General features: G+C 40.3%; 1 protein-coding gene across 1 annotated transcript; it reads left to right on the top strand.

The window, feature by feature from the left end:
- Nucleotides 1-2,738: 2,738 nt before the first annotated feature.
- On the top strand, nt 2,739-13,953 carry LOC126981352 (ferritin subunit-like). The gene is made up of 6 exons (XM_050832366.1): nt 2,739-3,065; nt 3,257-3,310; nt 4,494-4,591; nt 7,168-7,326; nt 10,716-10,811; nt 13,204-13,953. Exons 1-6 carry the CDS (start codon nt 3,029-3,031, stop codon nt 13,420-13,422), a joined length of 663 nt encoding a protein of 220 aa, XP_050688323.1. The 5' UTR covers nt 2,739-3,028; the 3' UTR covers nt 13,423-13,953.
- Nucleotides 13,954-14,225: the final 272 nt, after the last annotated feature.

Below are 14,225 nucleotides of genomic sequence, written 5' to 3'. Positions count from 1 at the left end.
GGTATTTGTGTATCTAAAGTGCTAACAGAGGTTAAAGAAGCCGTACATACTTCGTTATGGATACATGCGATTACCTACAAGAAAGAAACTTTCCTGGTTCAATGGAATCAAATTAAATGTCTTTATGTGCACTGAAACTCTCTGTAACCTCACGACCTCTATCTGTTTACAAAACTGAGAGCAAGGATGACCAAGAAAGAATCAAGGATGATGCCAGATGCGTCCTGCAGCAGTCCATGCAACATTAAAACCTATGTAGTGGTGCACTAAGATTCAAGGAAGAGGCCTCGACCCACACAAAGGACGTGCCCCAGAGTCATTCTGCAAACGCGGTAGCAGCTGTTTCTTTTATGTGTTTGCTGAATGTCGCTCATCTCTCCTTTGAATCTGTAGAATAACATCCATGACTTTTAGTAAGTGACCTAACTGCACTTTTAATAGAATTCGATATATTGCAAGTCTCTTTTTATCCCTCATAACCAGCAAAGTTTTATTTAGTGGAGATAAAATCATAATGTCGATTAGCTACTCAATATAGCTAGTCGATATCACGTCAACTGCTACTATAAAAAATAAAATAAAGTATTCTAGTAGCTGCTACTGTAATACTGCTGGTCGCAGTCGATAGATAGGATTCATGTTCTGTCGTCTAACAGGGTATATGGCTTCATCCCAACCACGATAACACGTATGTCTGGTTAGAAACAGCTCCAACATGTGTATTTTTTTTTGATACAGAGTTTCTTTATACATATTATAAGACTGTGTATATAATTCATCATGATCTGACCCCATGACGGACTCGCAGTCGCCAGGCGATATCCCTCCCGAATGATCTGATTGGAACTCACAGGTGACGGATCGATCTCTGGGTTCGGCTGAAATGCTCCCCCCCCACACACACCTACATGGAACACTACCACCAACTGACACCCAATACTCATCCAATGCCCATCCGTCTCCACACCACCCGGGAATCGAACTCTGAACCTCTTGGTTGTGTGAATATAGGTATATATATATATATATATATATATATATATATATATATATATATATATATATATATATATATATATATATATATATATATATATATATATATTGTCCTCTTGTATTGCATGCATGAGTGAAGGTTAGTGCCATGAAGCCTACGCGTATCGGATATCCGGTTGCATGCAGCTACACATAAAAAGAAAAGAAAAAGGCAAACAGATAGATGCAGTAGTCATAAGAATGAAGTAGAGCTTTGTACACTCATATCTATATTCATAAATCATAGCATGGAAAGCGTATGATTGGTACAAAAAGCATTCATGCACGCATGATATAGATGAATAGGAAACGCGTGCAATAAGCCCAAGTCCATACCCTGGCTTTCTATTTGCAGGCAGAGCCTGCTTATGTATAGGTTGTTGTTTTTCTTTTTGTCCTGCCTGTAGCACCTATAGGCACCTATAGTGCTCCTCTTGACCGAAGTCGCTGAAGTTAAGGTTGATTGAAGATCCAGACAGCATGCGGGTAATCTTCCGCCACTCGGCGGTGACTTGAAAAATCAGCGTTTTGGTGGGGACTGGCGAACCTATAGTCCGCGCTAGGTCCTCGGGTTCACTACTCCCGCATGCTTACCACTCGGCCACCACCTCCCAATAACGCCATGATGATGATGATGGTGATGACGACGATGATGATATATTGGTCACATATATATAGTACAAAGGGGCAACACTATCAAAGCAATACCCTGCGATTTATCATCAAGAAATCTGATTAAAACTAGCTTCAGTAGTTTATAATAACCAAGTTGCTTCCAGTTGACATTCATTATCAAGGAGAGCGAGCCAACTGCGTAGTTCATCTAGAACGCAGTGCCACGCAGCGCTCACGTGCCAAGGCGGGTCTTCCCAGAGAAAGGAAACCATGCACCATTACACGCATATGAGGGTCTATGAAATGGGAGAGTGAGTCCTTTTTCAATGCTTTAGTCCGATAAACACTTATCATCAATGCTAATAGTGGGCGAGTTGTAATCATATTAAGGTAATGCAAACTCTATAGCATACTTAAGCATGCAAAATAAATTTTACAAATTTTGATGAAAGGAGGTATGGTAGCTAGTTGTGACATATTTATGGGCAGTAGCGATTTCTTTTTAATGTTCAAAGGCTTTCATAATGATTTATTTTAGGCTATCCTAACTTAACGATTGTTAGTGAGTAGGCTATCCTACTTTTGGTTATTTTGTATAATTTTCGCAACTTTTCATTGCCATGTTGCTTTTATGGAACTGCATGTAGACGGATTTTTTTTATTGATTTTTGGATCCATTTTTTTTCTAGTAGGTGATTCGTTATCTAACCGTTCAGATGGGGTCAATAACTCTTCAGTTTCTCTTTGTTTTTATTAAATGTAATTTCTTTGGCGTAGCTTTGTTTGGCAGGCTTGAGGAATGATGGTATATCATGCAGCTATACCTCCCATATCAACTGTTTCCAAAGGCTGAAAAGGATATTAATCGGGTCTTCATGATTTTTTTTAACGTTTATGGTACAGAAGAAGGATCAAACTACCACCAGGGTCATTAAACTACCCCTGGAAATGCTCAAAACGCCTACGAAAGCCTTGTCAAATATGTGCACTTGGGCGCCGATAGGTTTGAGAATACGGGCCTCCTGTGTGTGGCTCCGCTGCCTGGCGCCGCCCCACCTCCTGCGCTCCCCTCAGCCGCCGCCCCCTTCCCGCATTCAGCAGTGTCCGCCAGTCTCACACAGTTCACGGTTGGGGCCTGGTCGACGCGCATTCAGTGTAGTGCCGTGACCATTCCGACCACCTATCTCTCCCTTCGTAATCCATTATCTGTTTCATCCCCACGTCATCATCTCAAGCTCGTTGACCGCACTGATATCTCATCCCTCGGCCAGCCAGGGCAGCAGCAAGCCATATCATACCAGCCCCTTGTACGTTGTGGAACTTGGCAGATTACAGGCTCGAGCTCTTCAGATATTTGCCCTCAAGAAACACCAGCACAATGATTATGTGGTACATCTGTGGCTTGGTGATCCTGGGTTAGTAAGAGTGCTTACCGTACACTAACTTGAAATTCGATGTCTGACTTGAGCACCTTGAGTTGCTATGTGCCTTAAAGGGCGCTGGGATATATTTATAATTATTGCTGTTAGGTGCATTTGCTTTTTTTTTCTTGAGTAACCCCTCTCAAACCAAGTAACCGAATCTTTTGCTCTTTTTTTCCCTGCAGGTATTGGCGCAAGTGCAAATGAAAACCAGTTTTGTAATGAAAACCAAGAGAGTGGTAAGTGTTTGAGAATGCAGTTACTCAGTATATAGCTTGTTATTATCCGTATAATGAGTCCATAGTCTATATAAGTTTTCAGGGTAATTTTCTTAATTTATAAAATGCATATTATTGAATTACTGGGTGATTTCCAGTTGTAGGGTTTCTCCTCTAATGGCTCTATGTGCAGTTATTACTATACATTACAGATAAATTTATCTTAATACTATGATGACCCAGTTAATCACTATTGAATTATTCTTGCAGAATATGCGAAGTCCACCACAGGTGCTTTGCTTTGTTTACATTGTGTAGATATCCCCTTTTTTTGTAAAAATACAGTAATTGTACTAAACCTATACAATGTACACATTCCACTCCACGGTATTGTACCGATTTCTTAAGAAATTGGTTTTGGGAACCTTCATTTCTGTCCGAAACCCATAGATAAGTCAAATGTACTGATAATTCCACACTGCATTTTTCAGTTTAACATAAAATAACCTAGGAATTACACATTACTTTGATATTTGCATTTCAGACTTCATGACCTTCAACACCTCGGTGATTTATTTTATTATTCTTATAGATTAAACATCAGACAGCTATCCCATCTTCATAGACAACATTAAACATTGGCAGTTTGTCCTGTTAAATCATGACTGGAAACTTAACAGCTCTTGGCTTTTCCCTAATACAAATGTCAAACTAATAGGTCAGTAATTAATAATAAGGCAGGACTGATTTAATTTCCATCAGATGTCTTCCCAGCACATAACAATGAAATTTTGTCTACATTTGAAATATGGGCCCACTATAAAACGATGGCGCCACTATAAAACACTTGCCTGTGCCATGACGGGCTGGAGCTGACTACCATCCAGACCCCTCAAGAAAGCCTACTGGTGCTATAGGCTGGCACAAAAAAAAAAAAAAAAATATCCTGAATGCAGACATTTAAAGAACTTGACGGATTTAAAGGGCTTTAAACTTCTCGCCGGAGTCAAATTTACTATTACTTTTTGCTCCATACATTAGTTTGCACTGCCTGCACTGATTCGATATAATCTTAAGAGTTCTACTTCCATGTTGTGCACAGTAAGCATTGTTGTTAACTACACCGAACCTTTGATTACATTGTAGAATATAATACATTTAAAGAGCTTGTTAGGACAGTTTCTTAATCAGACATCATTTTCAGCTTACCCCAAGCCTTTGTGCTACAATGCAGCCTGCATGACTGCCATTGAGGAGCATATCGAGCATGAGTTTCATGCTGCCTTCAAATATTTGTACATGGTAAGTAGTTAATTGTTTTAAGGGAGGCGATGCAGGTTTTTTTTGTTTATAGGATTATTTCAACGAAATTTTCACACCGTATATATCTCATTATGCTACATATCTGTATGAAATATTATTGCTCTATGATCGATAGTTTTCTTTTTAGTATTTTTTTTCTCTGAAAACTACTCAAAAAAAGCATTTTTAGGCATTATATATATATATATATATATATATATATATATATATATATATATATATATATATATATATATATATATATATATATATATATATATATATATATATATATATATATATATATATATATATATATATATATATATATATATATATATATATATATATATATATATATATATATATATATATATATATATATATATATATATATATATATATATATATATATATATATATATATATATATATATATATATATATATATATATATATATATATATATATATATATATATATATATATATATATATATATGAAAACTTGTTATATTCAATAGCATTAGAAATTTGGCATGATGGTGATCTTGAGTGACCATAGGTGAAGGGTTAAGAGTTCAGTGGTTTAAGAAGCATCCTAAATAAATAGATCTAAGGTATGCAGGAGAGGAATGAATGGAGATTCATGGAAAGACTCCCAAGAAAATACTACAGAGAAATGTGACAAGAGGTGAGAAAAAGACTTGAGAAAGTATAGAGTAGTTAGGTGAAAATATTGGTCAGGGAAAGTAAGAGTAGATGAGGAAATTGGTAGGAAGATATCACCAAAATATCTGGAGAACTAAAAATTCCTGGGAAAAAAAGTTAAGAGGAATAAGGGAATGTTGCTGATATTGATTAGTTGTGGTATTCATCTATTATCACAGAAGTCCGCTTATTCTGCAAATACAAGTTCAAAAACCACCCTTGCACACATGGAAAAAGTAGGTAGTCTCTGCCCATTAGATATGTAATCTTTAAAAAAAAATTCCATTTAATTCCTTTGTGACAACTATGGTCAGTTAAATGATATTATAAATGAGATCCATCCATGGGGTATATTGCAGTTATCCATGTAATTTCATTCAACCGAACATGTTTATTTAGGCATTGTACACTCAGATATGCATCTCCTGACGACAAGTATGTATGTATGTACTTACCCGAGTACTGAGCACTGAGGGGCTCTGGTACAATCAGACTATGACTTAGGTATCCACTATCAATGGGAGTGCATGGGTAAACTAAGGCCTGATTCACATTATAGCAATGGTCACGATCAAGTAGTAGGTAAGCCATTCGAAAGATATCTCAACTGGACCGAGAATGAACTGCAACCAGAAGAAACCTGCCACTGTGGATGGCACCAATGGTCTCATTCCAGTCCTGCTTCAGCCCTCACAAAGAGAAAGAAGTATTAAATCTATCAGCTTGGGATAGTATTATTTTTTTCTAAAGTAATGGTGTTCATTCCAAAGTATAGTAAACCCTTGGTACAATGGACCCGCTTTTAACAAATTTTGGATTTAACGGACATGGTCAATAGTGTCAGAAATTTAAGGGAACTGACCAAGAGTAGTTTTTTAATTAACCAATTGCATATGGTAACTGCAATAGCGTCTGCTAACCATATCGCCCTCCTCCCTTTATCTGATCTCCCATCCTTTTGTTACAGTAGTCTTTTTTTAGCCCACCTGATGAAAAATTTTCCTCCTTGTTGTTCCCATTCAAATGAAGAACATATTTACACTACAAAATAGTCTTGTGTATCAATCCAGAGTAGGGGTCTTCGTGGTGCAGTGGTTAGCACACTCGGCTCATAACCGAGAGACCCCAGGTTCGATTCCCGGGCGAAGTAGAAAAATTTGGGCGGCTTTTTCGATACCCTACACCTCTGTCCACCCAGCAGTGAATGGACACCAGTTATTAATCGGGGGTTGTGTCCCGTCTCCTATAATTCCTTCCCCTTCTGTCTCTCTCGGCATATGACCACAGATGTTGCACCGACTAAACGAAACTTTCCAAACTTTCAATCCAGAGTAAATGTAATGGGAAATAGCCAAGCGTTTCTGAGTGTTGGTGAAGTGTTAAGACTAACGCTTTACAATATTAATGAAAGTTGGGGAGAATGGCAGTTCGTCGTACATATACCTCATAAATAATGGTACTTATTCAGTTTTTGAGAAACCATTGAGTGTGGGAATCTGCAAATAGTGAACCCACAAATATGGGGGGACAGGTGTACAGTTTTGTTACATCCAAACAGGTAGTGATAAACATTTTCAAGCTTATGTAAAAGAGTTGGTAATTATTGCTGGAGGCAGTGAAACAATACCAGCCCATTGTTGCTTATTCACAAATGATTGCATAATTTCTGTGGTGTATGTCATTGTCTGTATTGTGTCTATAGATAATGGTCTATATAATTTCTTGGTATTTGTGTTATGTAGAATTCTGAAGTTTTAAGTTTTGGTTCAGTCACTTGTTATCAGCATTTTAGGGGACTATTCTGATATTGTACTAACCACAGCAGTAAGTCTTGTCAAAATTACTAATGCAACTATTTTCTTACAGGGAGCATTGTTTGGCCAGTATGTTGTGGAGCGACCAGGCATGACCAAGTTTTTCCTGGAATCTGCCTCAGAAGAGAGAGGTCATGCAATCCAAATGATGGACTACCTTAACATGCGAGGAATTATGTATGCAAAGAACTATACATTTGGGAATGAGATGGTCAGTTGTTTTTAAAATTTTATGTTTGAACATCAAAACTGAAGCACTATCACATCAGCTGATATGATACACTTAGGTAATTTATTCTCCAGGAATTTGAAATACTCTGCCTTACATCTATACGGCTTCTAGTCATGAAAATCTATTAAGGAGAAAACCTCAAAATACCTCTAAAATTATTTCTTTAATTCCTTCCCAGGAAGTACCATGCATGTTCAGGATATATCCACAGAATGAAAAAAACTTTTACAAAAAAATCCATACACAATTTAAATTTGGTGCATGGGGAGACTGAGGATAAGGTCTGCTTGCCCTGATGACACTGTCAAGTGTAATGGATTATTTTTCTCTGAGCAGTATTTAGTACCAGTATTCGCTTTGGCTCTAGACAGTCCTGTAGAGGCTGGTCTATCTGGATGAGGAGTGCAGCATTCTCAACCTCCCCAAGCTGTTTTTCCCTTTTTCTTTTTTTTGTTTTTTTCCTACCTCTTCATACTTCTCTGAGTGACTGGGGGATTTATCTACTCTGGGGTCCTGCGTCCCTGCCCTACAGTCACCTGTCAGACCAGTCTCATATTTGGGTTGGTTGAGGAGGGGCCTGCAACCCCTCTCCACAAAATTTGCCCAATGCAAAAAACAAAAGCAGTAAAGGTTGGAGTCGTGGTGTGAGTCTCAACTCCTATCTGGTTTCAGTGGGGGGCATGACTGTGCAGCAGGCTTCCTTAGTGGATCTACATTTGGCAAGCATACTGTCAGTGACAGGCACAGGCCATAGCCTTAAGGCCCGTCCAGACGAGGGGCAGTTGCCCACCGTGCAAACACTGTTACCATGTCATACTAAGCAATGGGATGATGTCATAAGCACAGAAACGAAGGAAGCATCTGGCAACAAACAGTGCTACCAGATGTTGCTGTGTGCCACAGTCCGTTCACTGGGCAAAGACTGGCGGGCAAACTTGTGTCCACAAGAGGGGTAGTTGCCCGCCAGGCACTGCCCGTTGATCGTATATTCCTTGCTTGTTTAGCAGGGTTACCAGGTCGAACATTTGGTGGAGGGTTTCTGCCACTACCAGGCACACATTGCAGACCGGACACTCCAGGGCAGGCAGCAGCTGATAGCACAACCGGACTGAGAGTAGCACAACATGGGCTACAGCAAGGGTGCTGTCTATATAGGTGAATTAACTGCACGGTGGCTTCCCTTGACCACACTGTAGTGCCGACTTGCCTGATGGGCAAGCCTCCCATAACCCACTTTGCCAGCGGGGTACCTCTTTGGCCGACTGGTAAAGGAGTGGCTCTCCCGTTACGCTGGTCGCAGGTTCGATCCCCGGCGTCGGCGAACCTTTCCTTGTTTGGATTAATTTCTCGTGTGTTTCGTTACACGCAGTGGTCATGTGGGAGTAGAGAAAAGAGTAAAAATTCAGGCATTTCAACACCTGTTCTTTGCCACAGGGGACAGACATGTTCTCCCGTCAAGTGTATAGTGGAAATCTGAAACTGACTGCAAAGGAGTTCCGCAGATTAACTTCGTGTGTCTGGTAACATGCTCTCTTTATACCAACCATCACACCAGAAGGCACTGCCTCGTCCACAGGCAAGGGCACTTGATGATTTGCCCGTAGTTTTCCCACTTCTGACGTCATCAGTTCTTCGCTCCCACCTTCAAAACAGTTAAAGCAGTATGATATCTGGTAACAGTGTTTGCACGGCGGGCAACTGCCCATCGTCTGGACGGGGCCTAAAGGACCCCAGCATCTCATAGGAGGGAGGACCCTCTAGCCCCTCTTTATTTTAGGAGTAGCCACAGGGGCGCAGAAGCTGCGCCCACCTGCAGAACCATGCCCAGGATTAACCTTAGGCTGTCTCTGCATGTGGGCTCCTGGAATGCCCTTAGCTTTCCAGAGGATCACAGACTGCCTTACCTATCTAATGAACTCAGAATGCTGAGGGTGGAAATAGTGGGACTCTGAGACAAGTAGGCCTGAAAGTGGTGAGATCAATAGTGGGGGGTGAGATCATTAGTGGGGGTACGGTTACCATTGGTCTGGCATGAGCAGTGGTGCCCATCTAAAGGGGTAGCTATAGGCTTCCCCAGGCAACTGCAGCCATTTGTGATTGAGATTACTCAGGTTGATGAGTGTATAATGCAAGCGAGTGAATAGCATCTTGGACGTAATGTCTCTTGTTGCAGTGGTGTGAAACTGAAGGGAAGGAGGTGTTCTACGCCAAGCTCGATTCCTTATTAGACCAATGCCCCCCTCGGGACACACTCATCGTCTAGGGCGACTTAACCCGTAAAGCGTCAGTGACGTAATAGATACGTCAGCTGCGCTCAGATATTCGAGCGTCGGAGACATAAGAGATACGTCAACCTCCTTCCATCCTTTTCCTGATAAATTACGTCCTCAGAACGTCTGCATATACTGCTCTCATACATTACTCGCACCGTATATGCTGTTTCCTTGACCCTGCTAACACGAATAATGTCTTTTTTTTCCTTTTATTAGTTTTCAATTTTGTAGCGGTTTCTGCTCCATTATTTTTGTGGTAGCTGCCTTATGGCGCTTCGACCCTGCTAATATGAACACATTCTAATTTCCATTACTTACTCTCCCCATTTCTAGTGTTTTTTTGGTGTGTGTTGTGTTGTGGTTGTGAAACTTTGTACGATATGAATTATGATATGCCTTTCGTTTTGTCGTATGGAAAACAAATACATATTATTAAAAAAATATTCGCACTCTGAAAGGCAACACTCACACAGAGTATCTGGTGGTTGCCATCGATTTGATTTTTAGATTGAGGGATAGGGTGTCAGGGGAAGACCACCTGTGAAGTGGATCAATAGGGTGAGCAAGTATTGGAGCAAGAGAGTTGGAAGTAGCAGGATTGAGTGTGCTGAGAGGGAATGCCAGAATAGGAAGAAATGGAGATACCTCTGCCGCGGCCATCCCTTGGAGGGAAGTTTCCGTGAGGGGGCAGGGCATCGGAGATATAGATAGACAATCTTGAGTGGAGGAGGCCAAGGGGATGGCCAGAGTTCATGGCTTGAGTAATTTGATAGATCCTGTGACAAGGTACTTGAGATGGGAAGGAGGCCTGCATGTAGATTTGCCTAGAGGAACCCCTGGGTACATTGTTATTGGGTGGGTGAGGTGATGTTCCCCCCTGGTGTATGCTTGATTGATTGATTGATTTTGTGTTGTCATAAACAAACTTTTTTTGGGGAAACTTTTACCAGTTATTTTCTTCAAACTGATGTAAAGACCTGGTGTACATTCTCTTAGTGTGTGCTATGGGTTGTTGCTGGAGATATATCCAACTTCCTTCCTATAATTTCCATACAAGTTTTGTTTCTTTAGTTCACAATATCTCTTCCGTTTCAGCTGTGGAAATTGAGTGATCAGCAAATTGCTGCAGCTGAACTTAAAACACTCACCATTGCATCTGCCCTCAAGGAAGCACTGGAAATGGAACTTGCTGTAAGTAATATTTCCTTGAGAATTTAAAATTTAGATCATATTTCCATATTCTCTTTGCATAAGCAATGGAATGTTGGGAACTAGGTGTGCTTATGGTAGCCAAGTCCTAACTTGCCTTCATTAGGTTGCCCCATTAATACACCCCCCATCTTTTACTCTTCCATTTTATTGTTTTCATAATTTTTTTTTTTCTTTTTTCGTAGTCTAACCACAGGGGAGGTACTAACCATACTTAATTGGTATGATTTTTTTATTTTCTTATTGTATGACATTTTATCCTTGTGCAGACTTTGGCTGTGGTGCCTGTTGTTTCTGGACTGTTTGATGACCTTTGTTCCTCAGGGAATTAGCACTTCATTAGGTAGCCTTACCAGCCAGCTGTGAATGGCCCTTCTGGGGTGTTGACAGAAATTGGTTGTGATTTGAGGGGGGTCTCCATATTTCCTGGGACGGGAAGAGGGAAGGAGGAGGAAGGAGCTTCTGAGAAGGGAGGAAAAGAAAGAGGGAGGATCATTTTTTGGGTGGTATGTGACATGTGTGATTGTGAATGAAATTAATTAAGAATTGAAGAGAAATCATTCAACTGTTCTTTAGGCAGGAAGGCATACTACAGGATACTGTGGCCATCCAAATATATTTTAGGAGATGGCCATGCTGTAGCATTGCTTGATGAGATGTTGTTTGGGTGTGGCTGGGTGGCTGAATTAAAGTCAGGGTTTCTGTCAAAGTGAGATAATTAGTGCAAGCTTTACCATGGTATTTGAGCCCTTTAAGACTTGTTCTGTGGTCATGTAGGTACTTAAGGAAATATTTCTCAAGGTAATGTATATGAATAGTTTAGGTTTTGTTTTTTATTTACACAATTAATTACACTTTATTCAAGCCCCCTAGTACCAAAAGGTACCAAGTAACCCCCCCCCCCCCCCCACACACACACAAAATAGCTTTTATTTCACCAATGCATAGAGCATCTCTTCCTAAAAGGCCCTGGGTTCAATTTCCAGGGGGAGTGAAGATGCTTGGGCAGTCTCTTTTAATCCCCCATGCCCCCTGTCCAACCAGCATTGAAGGGATACTGGATGTTAGTTGGGGGTTGTGCCCTGCCTCCTAGGTGTGTGTGAGTGTGAGGTTTCAGTTAGTGTTCAGTGATGCATCACTTGTGAGCTCCATGTTCAGTTGGAGAGGGTACTGGTTTGCAGTCACAAGCTATCATGTGGTCAGACCATGTTGAAACACACACACACACATCGTAAAAAAACAGGAAAAAGATCTGTGAGTGATCATAACAGACAAGTTATCCTTTGGAAACCATATAAATCGGATAACTGGGGAAACATACAATCTTCTTAGAAGCATAAAAGCAACATTTACATATCTACATGAAGAAATGGTGAAGAAACTAATAACATTGATGATACGTCCAAGACTAGAATATGCAGCATTAGCGTGGTCACCTAGATTGAAGAAAGAAATTAGAAGGTTGGAAAGAATACAGAGAGCAGTGACTAAATTACCGGAAACTGAGAGAACATACTTATGAAGAAAGACTGGAGAAATTGGGACTAACAACATAGGAAAGAAGAAGAGAGAGGACCTAATAGCATTATACAGGATACAAGAGGGATTGGAGAAATTGGACAGGGAAGACTTAGTGATACGTGATAGGAGTGAGACAAGAGGGAATAGTAAGAAATTGAAGAAGAATGTCTGTAGGAAAGACGTCAAGAAATAGTTTTCCATACAGAAGTATAACAACATGGAACGGACTTGACGAGGAAACTGTGTGTGCAAAAACTATTCATGAATTTAAAGCCAAACTGGATAATAAGCGTTAAGGAGACGGGACAGCACGAGCCTAGTACGCCTCTTTTCCTTTATTTCACAACTAGTTAAATACACACAAGTGGAACGAGAGAGAAACGAGAGGTCGTGGAAAGAAGTTGAGGGCGACCACATGTAGGAGATGTGAAAAAGTTTAGCTTCCCAAACAGAAGCATTGAGCTATGGAATAGACTGAAGGAGGAGGTGGTTTGTGCAAGGAACATTCATGATTTTAAGGAAAAGTTGGATAAGAGTGGATATGGAGATTGGACTGCGCGAGCATAGCTCTTTTCCTGTATGTCACAGCTAGGTAAACACACACACACACACACACACACACAGAACAGACTAAGTGAAGAAATAGTATCGGCAAAGAGTGTGCAGAGCTTCAAGGAAAAGTTGGATAATTATAGATACGGAGACGGGACCACACGAGCGTAAGCCCAGGCCCTGTAAAATTACAACTTGGTAAATACACACACACAACACACACACTCTTTCCTTTGAAGGCAAGCAGCCCTTTTTGTTTGTATGATTGTGTAAGAGCTGACTATTTGTATCATCCCCTCAGGTCACGAAGAAAATACATGAAGTGGTGAAGAGCTGTGCTGATGATTACCATGGTGCTGATGTGTTTACTAATCCCATCTTGGAGGAGCAGCATACAGGGGTCCGCAAGCTGCAAGGAGCCATTAAGACCATGGATGAGCTGCTGAGGGGCCACTCAGGTGAAGGTCTCAGCTTTGCTGAATACATCTTTGACCAAAAAATGTTCAAGGGGGAGTTGTAAGGTATCAGCAATTGCGTACAGTTTCTCACTAATATCCTTTTTGACTGAGGTATGAGCAGTTATCACTAGTATCCTTTTTGACAGATTATGTAGACTGTATGCTTTAAACTCTCCCATGATTGTATTGCTGAGTGTTCACACCATTTAATGAATATATAATACCAGAATTTTATATAATTTTCTTTATTCACCACAAGTTTTAAGGAGCCCTAATCATGTTTAGGAAATTATCATTAAAGATATTGTGCTGGATGGAAGGAGTGGATCATACATTTTTGTAAGTCAGCAATAACATGCTATTTGTGATAGTTGTTAACTTCTCTCCCTAAACATAACTCAATTTTGTGTATTATTTAGTCGGTAAAAGATAGTGTACCCAGATCAACATGCATTGTGCTGAGTTTGCTTATTTTGCTCTGAAATGTAGAAATGTTTTTCTGTAGCGCATATGATGTTTATTCATCAGCATCACCAAATGAGATTATAGCATAATATTTTTAATGATGTGTTCTATAAATATGCAAATCTGAAGTATTTTTGCTTTCATTGACCTTTGTAATTTTTTTTTTTGTTATTTGAATGTTTAATATAGTAAGCCCTTACCTTAACGCACCGATTGGGGAAGGGGGTGACTTTATACAGGCACTCCTCGAGTTACGGCGTATGGGACTTGCGATCCCTCGCGCTTAGGACCAGGCCAATATTATTAGGAATACTTGTGTAAGGAATCCAAAGGAGGAGAGGCAATGGTGCCCGCGAGACTGTGAAAGCGAACTAGTTATCCAAAGCGCAGCTTGATGGCA

This window comes from Eriocheir sinensis, chromosome 47, assembly GCF_024679095.1.
Source record: "Eriocheir sinensis breed Jianghai 21 chromosome 47, ASM2467909v1, whole genome shotgun sequence".
In the NCBI taxonomy this organism is placed as follows: domain Eukaryota; kingdom Metazoa; phylum Arthropoda; class Malacostraca; order Decapoda; family Varunidae; genus Eriocheir; species Eriocheir sinensis.
Note: the sequence above shows the minus strand (reverse complement) of the source record. Positions and strands in the feature narration are given on the sequence as shown.